The 17500-nt window shown below is 35.1% G+C and overlaps 1 protein-coding gene across 9 annotated transcripts in view; it reads right to left on the bottom strand.

Moving 5' to 3' along the window:
* The window catches only part of LOC144966471 (5-hydroxytryptamine receptor 1A-like), a 437629-nt gene that overhangs the window by 701 nt on the left and 419428 nt on the right, over positions 1-17500 (bottom strand). For all 9 annotated transcript variants that reach the window (XM_078903048.1, XM_078903047.1, XM_078903054.1 and 6 more), the window contains one exon: positions 1-7569. This exon is cut by the window's left edge and continues 701 nt beyond it. In XM_078903048.1, the coding sequence (XP_078759174.1) occupies positions 5919-7421 (1503 nt within the window). In that variant the 5' untranslated portion in view covers positions 7422-7569 and the 3' untranslated portion in view covers positions 1-5918. The remainder of the gene's footprint in view (positions 7570-17500) is intronic.

Genomic DNA, 17500 nt, shown 5'->3' with positions numbered 1-17500 from the left:
CGATTTCTTACCCTCTTGCGTTTTGGAATTCGAAGTTTGTTCCCAACCCGTACTCGCAAGCTCGTGTAGCGATTGGGAACACGTCCGGAACTCCAAAAAAGCAAACGTGTAAAAATCGTATATTACCACTTTCCTTTTGGCTAATTGTGTTAATATAACGACGGACTTCTTCCCAAATTTCTGACTGTAATGCTAAGACCCTTCACTTCTTCGCGACACTCACGTATAAATAAATATAAGTAAACTTTTAAAACGAAGAAGAAAAAACAACAACAAGAATATCATCATTTAAATTAGGGTAAAAATGTCATTAAAAAGTTATGCAAAATGAGCTGTTGCTGGCTTCTTTAACGAGAAAATCATCTCGTATTTAAAACTTTAATCAATTTAATCGTAACAACTGAACGCAAAAAATGACAGCAAAGTACAAAACATATTTTCAGGAGAGAGTTTGGACTCAAGTAAACACAAAGTTTGAAACTGCGTGGAATGAGGTAGAAAAAATAGATAGCGTATTTATTGAGACACCTTTCAAAATAACAGAAAAGAAGAATAAAGCAAAAATAAAACAGAATAAGAAGATTATACACATAGAGATTCGATTATCAGAAACTGTTACAATGTTTGGTCAGGGAATAAAGACAGCGTTGAATGACGAATGGTTAGCTCTGTCGTACTCTGCCCCCCCCCCCCCACCCCCCATCCCCCAAACATGTTTAAGATTTTGACAAAAAAACAAAAAACTCGTCCTTCAAATTTTGATTGAATAAAATGACCCTCATCATGTCAAAAACTTAAAACTGGGGCTTCAAAGCGAAGGTCTATCTGAAGGACGAGTTCCCTGGTAGAAATCTTAGATTTTATGTGTTCCCCCCCCCCCCCCGAATACAGCAGAAGCTGGGTCACATGCGGATCATTCTGAAAGATCATAACCTTCTCCGTAGTGAGTAATATGATTTAATTCTTATTCTTTTTTCCGCTACATAAATCGGGATGAGCTACTGCGTCGTAGCTGCTAAGGATGTTTGAAAATTTTACAGGGTGTCAAAATTTTGATCTCAGAAATGATACATTTAATTAAATTTGATTTGATTTTCAAACTCTGCAACCGTTTATGTTTACGTAAAACGTGTAGGATAATATTACTTTGGAAATCAAGATAGACGTGAAGTATTAGAATATGACATTATTTATTTTCACTATTTTTGTTTCCATTGGTTTTCTCAGCATCTTTCTACGTTAAAAATGAGGATGTATCTTTACGAAAGAAATTTCATTTTGAAATCCATTGCTAAGAAACGTTTAAGACAGATGGAGGTGGGGCTGTCTTAATGGGTGAAGCTGGAAAACAGGACAGTATATCAGAGAGAGAGAGAGAGAGAGAGAGAGAGAGAGAGAGAGAGAGAGAGAGAGAGAGAGAGAGAGAGAGAGAGATAGACGGAGAGAGACAGAGAGAGAGAGAGAAAAAGAAATAAAGAAAGAGAGAGAGGGAGACACACATACACACAGAGAAAGAGATAGATAGATAGATAGATAGATAGAGATAGATAGATAAATAGATAGATAGATAGATAGAGAGAGAGAGAGAGAGAGAGAGAGAGAGAGAGAGAGAGAGAGAGAGAGAGAGAGAGAGAGACCATTTAGAAGTACACCATGGAAATCGGTATTCCTAATGTTAAAAACAAATAATCAACAAAATACCACACCTCGTGGTAAGGACAAGAATGGAAAATAATATTACGAGTGGATCTGTTGTTGTTACATTAAACCAAGAGATAACGGATAGAGCATCACTTGACAATCACATCTATTACATAAATACCATAAATATCTTTATCATAGCAGAATAACACGCAATATAAAAATATTATATAATTATTATTGATATTCACAACTTTGTCTATGGCAAAATGGATTGAAAAGCTTTGCGAGGAAGCGGAGTTAAGATAGCTAACGATGTTTATACGGTAAACGTAACGTTGGATTAACCCGCCCAGCCATGCCCTATGATTAGTTTGCTGCTGAATGTCGTAAAATTGAATGACTCCTGTTGGTTCTTGGTATTTGGAACTCTCTATTGACTTGCAGCATACCAGAAAATGGAAGCCCGGTAAAACCGTGTGAAGCCTAAGAAAAAGTTATTATTATTATCATTATTATTCTTTTTTTTTTAATGAAGAAGAAGAAGAAAGGAGATTCTGATTTCACAGCTTTCAGAGCACTAATCATAGGTAATACGACAAGCCGAGTTAACCAAACGTTACTTACACCGTTTGTTCAACAACATTACTGCCGTCTGCTGACAAAACGTCTTTTGTTTCTGAGTTTGGCCAGAAATATTTTACTTCGTATATCTACAAAATAAGAACTTCGCCAACTTGTACAAACGTTTTATAACCGAAATTTTAAAAACTTGACAATCAGTCTCGGAATTAAAACTATTGGTGACCCATCTAGTCAATTGGGTATATTTTGGAATGAACAAGACGGGGACATCTGAGTTAACACTCAAAATAATTAGAATCAAGAAAATTATCTGTTTTATTTTATGAAACCAAACATACTCTCTTCAATTCAATAAATCAGTAAAGGTTGAGCTTTTTCAGCTCATCTATCTCAACGTAATTCAATTTTGATTTGATTGACTACATATCATAACATGTTGGCGATAATTTTAATCCACAGATATAAGAAGTAAAATTTTTCGGCAAAAAAAAAAGTAAAAGCCATTTGGACAATGCACAGCAGATATACTCTAAGAGATGACTACAAGGTGAGGGTAATAACATGTATTAAGTTTGAAACAAATCTAGCTTAAGTAATAAGTAACTAAGAGCTAAAGCAGAAAGTTTTCAGCGAAGAAACTTCCTCGAACAAGTGTTTCGGTCCTCCGCTTATTATACTCTAAAGGGGCTGAAACACACTTAGGTCATGACTCCTTTGTGCCTTTCTACTATAAAAAAATAAAATCTTTTATAAGACTGTTGTAAGATAAATATAGCATAAATCGATCTTAATGTTTACTGTGATCGACTCTCACTCGTGGGCCGAATTCTCCAGTACAACTAGACATTTTTCTTCAAATCATAGAACCCAACTACGTCATCATATTGAGTGTACACATCCCTACACTATTCCGACCATTAAAGTGATGTTAAAACCAGTGACAAAAAAGTGGCAACTAATTTTAAGTGAATATAAAATAAGATTACATAATTGACCATAATATTATACTCGCAAACACGGAACAGACCCCTGACCAAATCCATGCCAGTTGGATATGAGATTTATTTAACGACTTGGATGGATAGCCTCATCACAACCGTCAGTTCTGATACCTAGACCCACATCATTTGACCAGTCAAACATTCTATGTCCTGCCCCATGACCCTTCAATACAAAAACCACCCAATAATATTCTATTTTAATAAAGCTGATAAAATAATTTTTAAAAAAAAACAACAATATAATTTATACTCTGTCATGTTCCTTGGGGGGAGGTAGTCAGATTATTCTTTTCGAAACTTTATTTTTGCATGGGCAAGTGTGTCTTTATTTCTGTATTACTGATATCACAATGACGATAGTAATGCTTGATCACGAGAAACCATATCACGATGAACAAAGATTTTTAATGAGCACAAAGTTTAACAGTGTTCCATTTTTATGTTTTATTTACAGAAGCAACGAACAACGCACGTACGAGTATTATAATTCATTATTATGCTCATGTAGTGAGTATGTACATAAATAGACGTATTTCTATGGCACATTATAAAGTAGTTCTGAAACCACAGATTGTTAAAAATATTATATTACAGTAAATCATTATTTTTTTATATTATAATAATAATACAATATAATATAAAACATAATCGTGATCGTGAATGAATATTCATATATATATATATATATATTAATATTATCTGAATTATGAAGTATTTGCATGCATATGGTATTTATATTTACATATGTCGTATAATTTATCCCAATAATGAACATGTCTATGGCAAGGGTAAGGAAGCGACTTAATTTATCTATGTTGTAAATAGCAACTTCCAAAATAGCAACTTCCAAGGAGGCCAATAGTCTCATCGAAATTATAATCAAATGGTGGATTAAGTAACACTGAACAAATTATGAACGGACAATCATGAATTATGTTTATGAATTTCTTCGGTCTCCGGAATATTATGACACTAGACTAATTAATGAATGGTAAAAACGTATAGAATTTATACATTATTAAAATTACAGCAGATAGCGTTGATGGGATCTATACAATGAATGATGTTATTGCTTTAGGTTATGATTTGAGTCGAGAACAATCTCGTTTGAGTCAGAGAATGCAACACGATAAATAAATAAATAAAGTATATTTTTATCTAGCTATAAGCCTATCTACGGATTGTCTTTGAGAAACTTTACACAGATGAACAATAATGGACGAATTGATAAGAAGTAGAACCGCTTGCGACGAGAAGAGCATTATTATTATTACGAAATGGCAAGTAGTGACGTCATTATCAGTCATTATTTGTTTCATGGTATAATTCAGATACATTTCTAGTAGTTTTAACTCCAGGTTGAATTTAATTAAACTGATTTGGTTATATTACTTAAGGAATTTCCAAATAACCAGATAATAATATACGAGATTCGTATGAGAACAAAATAACGAAAAGGTGCGGTCTTTGCCACTCTTTTGTTTACCATTACAGGAGAGACCAATGTATATGCTGACTCATTCATTCATTGCAAACAATACACGATGGCGAACGATAATAGCGAGGCGGAACTTGATTTCTAACGTACTCCGAAAAAGAAATATTTTCAACATTTTGGAAAAAAAACCCCGCTCAACATTCAAATATCATTCGATTAAAATGACCATCATCTTGTGGAGAAAAAAAAAAACATTAAGAAAAACAAACTATAAGAAAGTTTTTGATAAGATAAATGTCGTTTTAAGTCATCGGAACTTGAAAGACGAGTCCTCTGGCCAAAATGATAAAAATACGTGTTTTTACAGAGTACGGTAATTTGCGATATCGCTCATGTTTTGTTTTGTGCTATTTCTATGATATGTCATCAGGGTGGGAAAAAAGATAAAATTGGAAATGAATATTCAAGTGCATACAGGCCAATGCGCCCAAAGACTCCTACTTATCTATGGAACATGAATGAAAAAAGCGCCAATACTGGCTGACAGTTAGAGTCGGTATGTACCCACTAATGTTACTGACAGTTAGAGTCGGTATGTACCCACTAATGTTACTGACAGTTAGAGTCGGTAGGTACCCACTAATGTTACTGACAGTTAGAGTCGGTAGGTACCCACTAATGTTACTGACAGTTAGAGTCGGTAGGTACCCACTAATGTTACTGACAGTTAGAGTCGGTATGTACCCACTAATGTTACTGACAGTTAGAGTCGGTAGGTACCCACTAATGTTAAATAATATTTACTTTTTGGATTTCAGTAGTATTGCATACGAACGTACATTGTTGAAGATTGGTTAACGTAGAGTCGACGAAGGTAACAGTTCAAGTATTTTCTGCAAGTGTCTTACGGTGTGAGATTTTCAAACAGTTAAATGCTTTGAGATAATAATATAACGTAAAAATCAGTTTCGGATAAATTCTATCTTTAAAAAAAAGCCCAACAAAATGCAAAAGGTTAAGGAAATAAAAGATTTTATAAAGTTTAAAAAAAATCGTAGATGTAAAAAAATGGTCTAAACAAAATAGGCTTTACAGTATCCTTAACGTTATTAAAGGTTAATAAATGAAAATAATCAAAGAACAAAAACTACTTATTACGCTGATTAACACGTCATGAAAAACGTAACAAAACATACCCATTGTCTATTATATTGTAATATTGTACATCAGTACACCTAACCATTCGAATATATCTATATTCTAGACTCTGTATGTCGAGATCCATTGGCTGATCCGTTGCCAACGGCAACCACTGTTTGTCCCTGGCTATTGTAGCGGACAACAGTATCCGTCGTAGGACGCAAACTGTCTCTGTGAGAGGCCACGGGGCCATATTGCTCCACATAACTTTCAGAACGCATTCTCCGATTGATACCTCTGCATCTGAAAAGGAGAATTTCTTTGAATGGTGTCCTGAACTCTCGATTAAAACGAGCGTAAATAACCGGATTCAGGAAGGAATTCATGTATCCCAGCCACATAAGTATACTGTCAAGTAGAGGTGGGATTGTGCACTGAGTTGGGCAAAATGTCTTCACAAGTGCCATAATGAAAAACGGGAGCCAGCAGAGCGTGAAACCACCCATGATAATTCCGAGAGTCTTCGTCGCTTTGCTATCTTTTGACGCTGAAGTTCTGTGAGTTCGAGGCAATAACGAGCGAATCGTAAACCTCCGTTTGCTTAATTTTTCAACCTCGGGCTTTTTCGGATAGATTTCAATAGATCCATCATCTTCTCCATTAGCCACACCACCGTCAACTTTAGCCGTGCCATTAGCAAGGAGATTGCTGTCGCCAGAATCATGAGAGGGCCTTCCAAGTTGAAACTCCGCTCCTTTGTCGAAGCTGCCTATTTTGGATTTAGCTTCGGCTCGCGCGATTTTCGAAGAAACTCTCCATATTTTGAAGTAGACGAATATCATGACGAAGAGCGGCAGGTAGAAGGCACACAGGGTTGCATAGATCTGGTATCCTAAGTCGTTGCTGATCATGCATGCGTATGGCACGTGGGGAGTTTTCCAGCCAAACACAGGTGGGATACATACCACAGATGACAAGGTCCACACAAACAGGATCATGAGCCCCATTCTCTTGGGCGTTCGCTTCATGGCGTAACGGAACGGCTGCGTGATGACAAAATATCGATCCACGCTAATCGCGCACAGGTTGAGAATTGAAGAAGTGCACAGCAGTACATCCACAGTTGTCCACATATCACAAACTACCGGGCCCAGGACCCACGACCCGTACAACTGAAAAACGGCCGCAAACGGCATGACCAACATTCCAACACACAAATCCGCCACTGCTAATGACACGATGAGTAAATTTGACGGAGATTGTAGTCTTTTGACGAGACCGACAGACATGCAGACGAGACTGTTGCCGATGATTGTACAGATGATGAGGCAGATGAGGAAAAAAGCAACGATACCCTGTTGCCATGGAGCGTATGGGATGGGAGGCTGTGTTGGATCACCCGGCGTTTCCGCCGTCGTGTTCGTAGTGTTAGCAGTTTGTTCTGTGACATTAGAAGCAATCGCTGCTTCAATAGTACTGCTGAGCGCGCTAACGGTCGTTGTGATGATTGCTGACGCATTGTTGACGTCATAAGGAACGAGGATGTTGTCAGACCCGTTGATAACGCTGGTGAAGATGGGTGGGGTGACAGCCACTGGTGCAGCAACACTTGTCATTCTTCAGCTCATGTGATTTGGTCAAACGGGGATGGTGGTGATTTTGTTTGGATTTACTCGAAGACGTTTTATGCACGTTTGGGAGGCGAAGCAAAAAATGACAGGGATCAGATGTTGTATAGCTTGGAACTGCCTTTCCCTGTATTGCCTGCAGACGAAATTATGATAAATATATAGTTAGTAATAATCATAATAATAATAATAATAATGATAATAATGATAATAATAATAATAATAATAATAATAATAATAATAATAATAATAATAATAATAATAATAATAATAATAATAAAAATGATGATGATGATGATGATGATGATAATAACAGTAATAATAATGGTGATCATGATGATGATAATGATGATAATGATGATGGTGCTGATGACGATGATGATGATGATGATGACGATGATGATGATGATGATGATGATGATTGATGATGATGATGATGATGATGATGATGATGATGATGATGATGATGATGATGATGATGATGATGATGATGGTAATGATATTTAGTGGTGAACATTGCAATGAGATTAAAGATGATGCTAATGAGGTTGGTGATGATGATGATTGTGCTGGCAACAGCGAACCCTGAATAAACCAAAAGAGATCATTAGATAAATGAGTACGCCCGGAGGTAAGTTTAGAACGCCGGAACCAAACATCTTCCCCGACCGATCCAACGATTCAACTGCTACTTTGAAAGGATAATCGTTTTTAAAAATCGATAAATATAATCATGCATTTTGATTTGATTCTTTATCAAGTATAAAGAAAATTATTCATAATGATCGTCTTAAATTGACCCAATATAAATCGATGTTTTAAGGGCGATGTAGAAAAAGAAGGAAAAAAAAGTGCAGCTGAAGTCTTTCACGACTAGTCTAAATTATTTTCAAATGCCAGTTGTTTTCTCAAATCATTTATGTGATTAATAATAGACTGAACAGTGTTCAACAAGCAAACAAAAAATTGAAAACTTCGATGCATCGTCATATTTGCTGCTCTCTGGGTGAAAAAGTGAGCGTTTAATAGAGTGCAATGTCCAGACAAAGGTTCTTAAAATGCATGACTATGTTGAGAACAAAGACCAAAGTAACAATTAAGACATACAGACCGAGGCATTACGCATGTAAAGCGATATTACAATGCGAAGCAGACGTCCGGACATCTTCCGGTTCAAAACTCATTGAAAGTGTGTGTCCAGTTCTCCAGACAAATGAATAAACAATGAATCGTTTACATTATTGAGTCATATGGGGACATAACTATTTTAGTAGCACGATGTCCTGGCAGATCTTTTGATTATGGGGCGTAAAAGAGTGAGGATGGAGGATATTACTTGATGACAAGCATTTATTTATGCTAGATAATAAAATGCCATCCCTCTGAAATTAGAATATCATGTGTATGACGCATGTATCTAGTCCTCCAGAGAACTGGTTTTACACTTCCAAGATAAATGGAGTCAGAATGTTTTAAATCACATATTTGTTCCATATATTCTTTATTTTGACAGAAACAAAGACAAGGTATCCAATTTACACCCTCGTATGGTAAAAAAAATATTTAAAGGACCTTTTCCAAGTATTCAACTTTGCGCCGTTCACGGAGGGACTCGAACCCTGGACCTACATGTTACAAGCGTAGAGTACTACGTGCAAGAGTATAAAACCTCACAAAATGGTAAAAGACGATGTAAGCAAGGCTAAAGTAAATCGATTACCGTCTGTGAAGGGTTAATATCTGACAAAGTTGTCATTGAAAAAAAATAAATCTAAAACTGATTTTAAAAATTATCAATGCATGGTTGACTCAACTCCCTTCGTGGGTCCCGATAACTCGTTTGATAGAGCACTCACTTTACAAGCAAAAGGACTCCTGGTGGAGGGAGATTTGTTTTCTCTGAACTTCTCTCCTGTCCACCCAGCAATGATGGTTAAGGGTACCTGTGTCTGTTAGATCTGACGTAAAGTAGGCTACTTTGCGATAGACTAACGTCCGATCCCAGGGTACCAAGGAATTGCTATAGTTGAGACCAGAAACTCCAGTTCCATGGGCCTAATGGCTCTAAAGCACTACTTCCAGCTGAACTAACCTGCCACTTATCTGTTTCAGAAAATCATGAATCATTAAAACGATGAACTAAATCAAATTTGGTCGAGGCCCCAAGGGATAAATAGATTAGTCTGGTATGGAATAAAAATGGTAAATTTTACATTCAGTGCAAGTCGCATGTTAAATATCTTTTAAGTAGTATCTAGATTACGACGGGGGTAAAATTTATTTTCCCTCTACAGACCAAAAGCAATGCACAGTTTACTTTTCTTTCACACCGAAAAAAATGGCAATGCTATAATAATAATAATAATAATAATAATAATAATAATAATAATAATAATAATAATAATAATAATAATAATATTGAGACACTAACAAGATTTAGTAAACGAAGCCTACAGTCGGTCTGCGGTCTGACTGTAGCCTTAAAAAAACAACAAAAAAACATAAATATATATATAATGTATAAAAAATACATTTCTAATTTTCAAATCTTTCAGTAGAGTTGTGCTCTGTATCAATTTTTTTATTGACTCAAATAAGCACAATGTCCTCCACAATGCTATATTCTTTAAAGAAAGAAATGTATAAACATAAATATATATATATAATGTATCCAAACAGTACCTTTTGCTATTTTTTACAGATAGATAGATTTATGTTTATACATTTCTTTCTTTAAAAAATATAGCATTGTGGAGGACATTGTGCTTATTTGAGTCAATAAAAAAATTGATACGGCGCACAACTCTACTGAAAGATTTGAAAATTAGAAATGTATTTTTTACAGATAGATAAACAGATAACTTGATTTCCTTTTATAATTTAAAGTCAGTTTGAAAGTTCGTTGAGTCAAACAGATAATATCATAAAATATGTACCGACGACACTTGGCTCCCAAAATCAACTAATTTTGACACTGTAAAAAGTTGTCAATTTGCGTCATCTATTTATGACATCAAGTATTATTATTACTTCCGTTGTGTTGTTGATTTAGCGGTGATCAGTTTTGTTATGATATGTTTGTGTGTGTGTGTGTGTGTGTGTGTATGTTTATGTGTGTGTTGTGTGTGGTGTATACATGTGTGTGTGTGTGTTGGCATTTTTCAGCAAATCGTGGCATTCATAGTGATATTATTCACTTGATCACATGAAGGTATTTCAGTCGCCATTTTGATTCTTTTTTTACTATTAGGGTTAGCTCGAGAGGTTAGTCATAAGTGTTATTAAAGGTGCTAGGGTGTTTGTTTTTCCATAAGTTAAGTAAAGGGGAGACATTCCGAAAGCTCCTACATCCCCAGTATTCTTTAAATTTGTATTTTCATCTTTGATCTTTTGTCAGCACGGTGGTAGAACAGCACATTCAACGTTCAAAATTCCAATTCCAATAACGGATAACAGCACCTGTAGCATCAGTCGCCAATCAGACACAGCTAAGTTACTGAAGAGTAGTTCTCTCATAATTTGGGATGAGCACCTATGATGAACAGGCGTGTGTTTGAATGTGTGAGCAGGACATTTTGTGACATAACAGGCAGTTCAAAACCTTTTGGGGCAAAGTGGTTGTACTTGGATGGATTTTCGGCAAATTCTACCTGTTGTTAACAAAGGAAGTGAAGCCGATATATTAAGTGTCACACTTAACAAGTCAATTATTTGGAATTTTGTCACCATTTTTCACATGAACAAGAACATGAGGGTTACTATGACAATAACTGTTTTGCAAATTGGCTTCTCCGCATCGGAAATGGTACAGAGCCGGTTTTCAGCGAAATAGGAAAGTATTCTGTTAAATTACCTACAGCGCTATGCCTTCCTGAAAATGACCCAGAATGCTTGATAAATGCTGTATACAATGATTTGAATCTGAACTTTGCGGATGAACGTTATCTATCAGAGAGAGCAATTTTGACTACAACCCATGAAAATGTTGACAAAATAAATGCAGCCGTTCTGTCCAGGTTGACCTCATCAACTGAACAAATTTACCGCAGTGCTGATTCCATTCAAAGTGACTCTGACATCAACTTATACCCGATTGAATTCTTGAACGAACTTACACCTCCCGGACTTCCTCCACATGCATTACATTTGAAAGCCAACAAGTCAGTCATGCTGCTTAGAAATATAAATCCTAAATCAGGCCTCCTAAATGGCACCCGTTTGTTAATAATTAAATTAGGTTCAAAAGTATTAGAAGCCAAGATAATTACCGGTAGTAGAGCTGGTATCAATTTTTTTATTGACTCAAATAAGCACAATGTTCTCCACAATGCTATATTTTTTAAAGAAAGGACTAGTAAAAAGCCCGCAATTTCGCGGAGAAAGAACTATTTTCATTCGATACTGTACTCTCTCTCTCTCTCTCTCTCTCTCTCTCTCTCTCTCTCTCTCTCTCTCTTTATATTTATCTTATCATATGTTTGGCAAATCCAATTTTTTGTTCCACTAAGGCTCCAGATCTACCAGACCAATCGCCACCAAATCTTGTATGGCGTTTACAATTCAATTGACCTGAAGATGGTTTTTGTGTACATATGAGCTTGATTAAACTCTTTCCTTACCAGCCATTTTCAGGACTTTCCCCAAAACTTCACACCAAACTCTTAACACAAAAATAGATTTTTTGTCACTCTGGACACCATACCAGTAAAGTTCTTGCGAGACATAATTTCTTTAGCAAAACATACTCTACAACACATTGTTCATTTTCTTTAAATTGTATGATGTACAAAAGAAATTTGAATGAGAAAAATGTTGGCTGTATCGTAACGAATGTGACGATTTTCCCATAGGTGGTAAGGAGAGGGTAAAACAACGCTTTGATTTTGATCAAAAACTCAATTGTTTCGTCAAAATTTCATCGAAAACAGACACAAACATTTTTTAGCACGTTGGTATTGGGTTAAACTTCAGGTAAACGAGTATTAGATGACAATTTGATGTGGACCGGACCGATACCAGGTATTTGTTCCTCTCATTATTTCAAATACAAACAATTTCTTAACGTTTATATAGGCCATTTTCTGTTCTAAAAGTTGGGAAATAATTCTACGTCACTTGATCGAAATATTTAATAATATTTGACCAGATAGTTTACTGAACTCTTTGATGATTACTATATCCAATTACAAACAATAAGAATAATAAATTAATATTCTTTTTAAACGAACAAATGAAAAGATTAAATCTTAAAGAGCGCACTCCCTCCTTTCAAATAAATCTCCAAAAATTAAACAAAAAAGGATGAATCTGTTATTGGGCACTTTGGAGGAGTCAAGTAGGGATCGTGTAATTTTTAGAGGCGATGGGTCACATTTTCATTTTTATTTGTTCAATTCGTTCGATCATTCATCATTCCCCCCATCATATCATATTCATCCCCTCTCCCCCTCCTTAAACACACGGACATGACTAAACACCTCGTACATTCTCACTATTCTGCCGTACTCTTGAAAAAAAAACCCATATCTAAAAATTTGGCCAGAAAACTTGTCCTTCAAATATGGATCGGTATTAAATGACCCTCATCTTGGTAAAAATTCTCAAACCTGGGACTTTGCGAAGTCCCAGGTTTTAGAGTTTTTGCCAAGATGAGAGTCATTTAAATCAATCGATATTTGAAGAACGAGTTTTCTTGCCAAATATTCAAATATGGGTTTTTCCAGAGTACGGCAGTATTTCAGAGACCCATCAACCAAGAACACCACCATGTTGAAAGTGAGTAATGCAATATTCTCGGCGATGCCTCGAGAGTTAAATGACTTAGCTCGCCTTCCCCTTTGCCGGATAAGTATTATATATCCCTCACCATAGACGAAAAGGGCCACAAGGAATATATTTACATAATCAGAACCCATTTCAGTACCATCACAACCCCTCGAAAGCTTATTGGATTAGAACCTTATTGGAATGGATGCATTCCCGCAAAACCTCGGAGATTAACGTCCAGGATTCAAAAAAGTATCCAAAAGCTTTATCTTGTTATTTCCTTGCTAGAATCTATGCACGTATGCACGTTAAAAAAAAAGACATAAACAAAACGAAACCAAAAAAAAAGAAAAATAAAAAAGAAAAAAAAAAAACAAAAAACAAAAAACCTTAGTAAAAACTGATTTTCCTATAACCCTAAAAATATCACGTTGTTTCTCGCGATTTTGCACCGAGAAAACCCGTTATTCTGAGCAGGATGTTTGCCAAGACAAGAAGCTGATTACCTCCTCTAACATTAGTTGTGAGATTTGACGAGAATCGCGTTAAGACTAATTAAAAGCTACGTCAGTAAAACAGACAAAACTGTGATAGCTGCCAATGTAAAATAAGTAGTTATAACAAAATCCATTCTGAAATTCTTGTCGCCGTAGATAGAACATTTTTACACATGACGTATGATACAAGAAAGGGAGTATGTAATATTTTCAAAACAAACATATATGATGAATCAAAGAAAAATGTAGGTCTAAAAATAGATCGATGTGAGGCTTTCCAAAATACGTTTCGCATCAGTTAAAAAGGGGGAGTGAAAAATATGTTGAACATTTGTTATGAAAGACTCAAATATCTCGGTGAAAGTAAATAACTCGTTTTGTCTCCTACTGATTCTCTTTCTCCTTTTCTCATTCCATTAGTAATTTTTCATCACTGCATATTTTCAGCTGCACCTTTTGTTAGCCTTGCCATAAATTTTACAAAAATATCGGTTTCGCAGAACCGAAAAGAATTTTCTTTTTTTTTGTTTGTTGAGACAAAGCTATGTTTAAGCGATGTTGTTTGTTGTTGATATATATATATATATATATATATATATATATATATATATATATATATATATATATATATATATTCAAAACGAAAGGGTTATTGCTTTAACAAGAAAACGTTTTGTAAACTGGTTACCTTGGCCTCACAAACATAGTGCCATTGATATGACCATAATATCGTCATGGGTATTATAAATGAATTGGTCCTTCCTTATGTTCGTTCATTTATGACGCATTTTATTATTACCGGTGTTGAGATAGTCTATTTTTATGGTTTCATATTGGTTTCCTTAAATACAGTGATAATGTTAATAGTAGTAAATTAGACTTTGTAGCTACCGTAGTGGTAGCTGCTGTCGCAGATATGGTAGGTGTAGTAGTAGTAGTAGTAGTAGTAGTAGTAGTAGTAGTAGTAGTAGTAGTAGTAGTAGTAGTAGTAGTAGTAGTAGTAGTAGTAGTAGTAGTAGTAGTAGTAGTAGTAGTAGTAGAAATAATAATAATAATAATAGTAGTAGTAGTAGTAGTAGTAGTAGTAGTAGTAGTAGTAGTAGTAGTAGTAGTAGTAGTAGTAGTAGTAGTAGTAGTAGTAGTAGTAGTAGCAGAAGTAGCGATAGTAGAAGTAGTCGTAGCAGCAGTAGTTATAGCAGTTGTAGTTGTTTTTGTTGTTCTACTTGTACTTCTAGATAATAGTAAACTGAATATAAATAAATACAAATATGTGTACAAAGCATCAAATTAAATGCCATTAAATACTAACGAGTTTCCCAAAATTCTAACGTGATTACTATTTGAATGGTCAATGATAACAAAGTTCAGTTACCGATGAGTGGAATTTGTGTATTATGACCAAACGTTCACTGGTGTTAGAAAGATAAGCTCTAGCAATAAGATTATCACCACCAACCTCAATGTAATTACCCACTTGTTATTTGAATTACTGAAGCAAATAGTCGGAGATGCAGTTTTTGTGGTTTGGAAAAAGTTTATCAGAGCAAGCTTCTTATTCCATTTAAAGACATCCCCCCCCCTCATTCTCCCTTCAACTCTCTCTCTCTCTCTCTCTCTCTCTCTCTCTCTCTCTCTATCTATCTATCTATCTCCGCTCTTCTTTCACATATTCTCTCATAACACCTTAAACATAAACAATGTATTTATTCAGCAAGGAGATGTTCGACTAGATTTTGTTTCGGGTGCAAAACTGAGGACTATAAATTCCTCTTTAAGTCAAGGTAGTTGTAATGCTAAACTTGTGACAGTGCGATAAATTGCTTTTTTAAACTATCCTTATGATGTAATTTTTGGGTTGTGTTTAATTGAGGGATTAAGGCAAAATGTGCATCGTGCATTTTATATAATTTATTACATACACCCCAATCTCATTATCTAAACCCTACTTTTCTTTCCATTCAGTCACGATTTCTCAATATCTCCCTGTTTCTATCTCTTTCAATGTTTAGATCATCCCGTCCATTTTATGCAATAAATAATTCTAAAAATTAATAGAAATAAATAAACAAATAAAAAATAAATACAAACAAATAAAGCAACCAATCAATTAATTAAAGCTTTGTTTTTACTCTCAATCAATCTAACTATTCATCTACGTATCATTCTATCTATTTATCTATTTATTATTTAGCTATCTACCTATTAATCAATCGTTCCATCAATCCACCCAGACATCTATCTATTATCCATCATATCTTTCAATCTATTTATATGTCTTTCTATTCATCAACCTATTATCAATCAATCAATCAATCAATTAATCAATGAATCTTTCTATCTATCTATTAACAATGTTGCCCGAGCAAGTCATATGGACCAAATTTTTAATTTCATACAGTAGTAGTCGTGTGTTAAGCGTATTTTTGCACTAACACTCTTACCGTATTCGCCACTGCCTGTGGCAAGGTACTCATTTACACCTGATTCGAGTCGTGTGAAATGTGTAAAGTGCTTTTAAACCCATGGACACAGAATCGGGACCAAAATTTTCTACGATCACTGTCACCCATCCGACCACTGATCACGTTTAATTTTGATTGACTTTTGTAACAAGACGAGACACCGTATCGCTAAGTCACTGAACCGCACTCTTAAAATATTATTTTTAATTTGATAAATTTACACTTTTCCTCCATCTGTTTATCTTATAATCATACTAATTCTACACAGTGACATGTAAAAAATGCATATTTGTATATCAAATTGCAGAAGTTTAAAAACTATTTTGAACTTTGAACCTTTTTAAATCTCATGCTCAATTCTATCCCCCCCCTACCCCCACCCATCCCAAACCTATTCTAAGCTATACCCAACCAACAAGAAACAGTAAGTACCAATATGCCATTCTCTATTTCTTTACGTAACATTTTATGTCTTATCTTTTTTAGCTTATCTTTCTTTCATTTTCTCTCCTTTGCTCCATCTCTGCTATATATTACTCATGAACTTATTACACAAACGCGCGCTTATGAACACAGCTAATTCCCTTCAACCATATATATATATATATATATATATATATATATATATATATATATATATACATACACAACATATAGATGGAACGAAATTAACGTCACTCAGCACTATGTTATTGCTTTTAGACAGGTATTTTTATGATTAGGACTCACTAAATGCTATCAATCAGACTATTTACGTTTAAAGTCACACTTAGTTTTTTTTGTTTGTGTTTGCACGTTATATCTAGCTGGTGGATGTTGTGAGTATTTTACCTAAACGCATAGCATCAATATATCTTAAAATCAATGACAAAAAAACAGAACTTATTTGATCATTTAAAAAAGTCTACAAAATAAAAACAGTTCACAAAGTTCACCATTAAGCGTATTTACCCATTTTTTTCATCTAAATGATATACGTTATCAAATATAACTGAAAAAGAATTCTGTGATTTCTGACGAAGACCGATTAAAAAAACTTGAGCTTTTATATAGCGCAATATCCACGAAACGTGCTCAAAGCGCTTTACAAAGGTTCCCTGACAAACAGCAACACTAAACATGTTGGACGAGACATGACACCTATTAGGCGATGTTACAATTTTGTTCAGATAGAAACAACGCTGTTAACGGTCAGGTAGTCATTTTACACTAGAGTACGGTGGGAGAATGTGAGTAAAGAGCCTTTTCCAAGGGCTCAACTATGCGCCGAGCGAGGCTCGAGCCCAGGAGCTTCCGATCGGAAAGCGAGTGTCATACCACAAGACCACATAGCCGCACTAAA

Source organism: Berghia stephanieae, chromosome 2, assembly GCF_034508935.2.
Source record: "Berghia stephanieae isolate SIO BIC M18660-M18661 chromosome 2, UCSD_Bste_1.3, whole genome shotgun sequence".
NCBI lineage: Eukaryota > Metazoa > Mollusca > Gastropoda > Nudibranchia > Aeolidiidae > Berghia > Berghia stephanieae.
Note: the sequence above shows the minus strand (reverse complement) of the source record. Positions and strands in the feature narration are given on the sequence as shown.